Source organism: Merops nubicus, unplaced genomic scaffold (genome assembly GCF_000691845.1).
Source record: "Merops nubicus isolate BGI_N331 unplaced genomic scaffold, ASM69184v1 scaffold30079, whole genome shotgun sequence".
NCBI lineage: Eukaryota > Metazoa > Chordata > Aves > Coraciiformes > Meropidae > Merops > Merops nubicus.
The window spans coordinates 1-1,600 of record NW_008633729.1 but is presented as its reverse complement, the minus strand read 5'-3'; the positions used below and the strand labels follow the sequence as shown (position 1 = coordinate 1,600).

At 44.8% G+C, this 1,600-nt stretch overlaps 1 protein-coding gene across 1 annotated transcript; it reads right to left on the bottom strand.

Annotated features, from left to right (window-relative positions):
- Window positions 1-327: 327 nt before the first annotated feature.
- Window positions 328-692, bottom strand: BTG1 (B-cell translocation gene 1, anti-proliferative; the record flags this gene model as incomplete). The annotated part of the gene is made up of 1 exon (XM_008948345.1): window positions 328-692. A coding segment is annotated over one exon (365 nt), but the record flags the coding sequence as incomplete, so codon positions are not given.
- Window positions 693-1,600: the final 908 nt, after the last annotated feature.

The following is a 1,600-nucleotide window of genomic DNA, read 5'->3' as shown; positions in this document are numbered from 1 at the left end:
ACCAAGTGCAGAGAATCACTTTATAAATACAGATCGGGGTTGAAAATTGGTGTAAAAATTAAGGTGTCTTGGAGAAAGTGACCCTTCCTAAATCTTCTTCATTCCCTAGCAAGTTGCAATCATTTTGACTCACAGGCTATTAAATCACTGAAAGGTACTGTCCAAACTATGGCACTGTCACTTTAAAGTATACCACTCTTAACGTGTGCCAGATCTTCACAGCTGTGACATGGTTTAAATTCCATAATCCATCCCCAGAGGTGCCCACCCAAAGTAAAAACCAAATTTATCCATCCATTTTAAGGTGATCCATCCACAGACTATATCTTAACCTGATACAGTCATCATATTGTAGCTTTTGGAAGGGCTAGTTCTGCCCAAGAGGAGTTCCTCCTTACAGCTTATTCTGCTGTCTACCATTTGCATGTTGGTGTTATTTTGGCTACCTCCTGCTGGTGCAGCTTCATACAGCACACAGATTGAGCCATCCTCTCCAATGCGATAGGACACTTCGTACGGGTCAACCCATAGAGTGAGTTCGCTGGGAAGAAGCTGGAACAGTTCCTGACTGCTCAATCCAATCCGCTGTGCTGCCTGTCCAATGAGAGGATCCATTTTATGGTTGATCCGGATACATCGGTAACCTGATCCCTTGCATGGCTTTTCTGGGAACCAGTGGTGTTTATAATGTTCTATAAAAAAAATAAAAAAAAAATTATCCTCCTTAATTCTGTACTGAAAAACACACACAGCAATCACTGCTCTCTCGCAAATTTCACACCTCAAGATGTTGAAAAGCTTACTATTTTAGCATCAAGTGACCTGAAAAATCTTTACAGTCTTTATTTTTGCTGATGATTTATGTAATGCAGCGCCCCTTGGGAAGCACTAGTAAAAAGTTAACTGTTTCATGCAACATACACAAAGAACAATGTTTACCATCTGAAAGAAGTGGAAGGCAACTTCCTGGCATTCACAAAAATAAAATCCAAAATGCAGAAGTGATTACATACATAGCAGAAAAACTCAAGGGCTTCCAAACTCCAGGAATCAAGAAGGAAAAGAGCACCTTTCCTGCGTCCTCTTAACATCACACCCATGCTTGGCTCCTCACGTTCTAGGAACACCCAAAAATAACTAGGGAAATAAGGAGCTGAGCAGCATTTACAGACTCCAGCTGTCTTCACCACTGCTCTTCCCAGCCTGTTTTCCAGGGCGAGATACCGATGAATTCACTTACCTTCGGAGTTTTATCCCACCCAAAACCCTATCGGTCTGAGGTTACGTGCAGCCACTGCCAAGCACACTGGGACACAAGGCTCGGGATTACAAAACCCGCAGGGCAGCGAAGAAGCCCTCGGTGTTTGAGCCTAACGGGGGTTGTCGTGCGGCTATGAGACGTTTCCAGAAGAAAGGGGAACCGAGACTCTTCGCCCACTGCTGAATTTTACTTGACAAAAAAGCAACTTCGGAGCATTTTTCCTTTTGAAAAGCGGGCCATTTGAGCCCTTGGAGCAGAGCCGAAGCCGGGCTGGTCCGAACGCTTTGTTTACAGAGAAGGGGGGGTAGGGGGGGAGGGCTGCCCACGCAACGCCCGAGC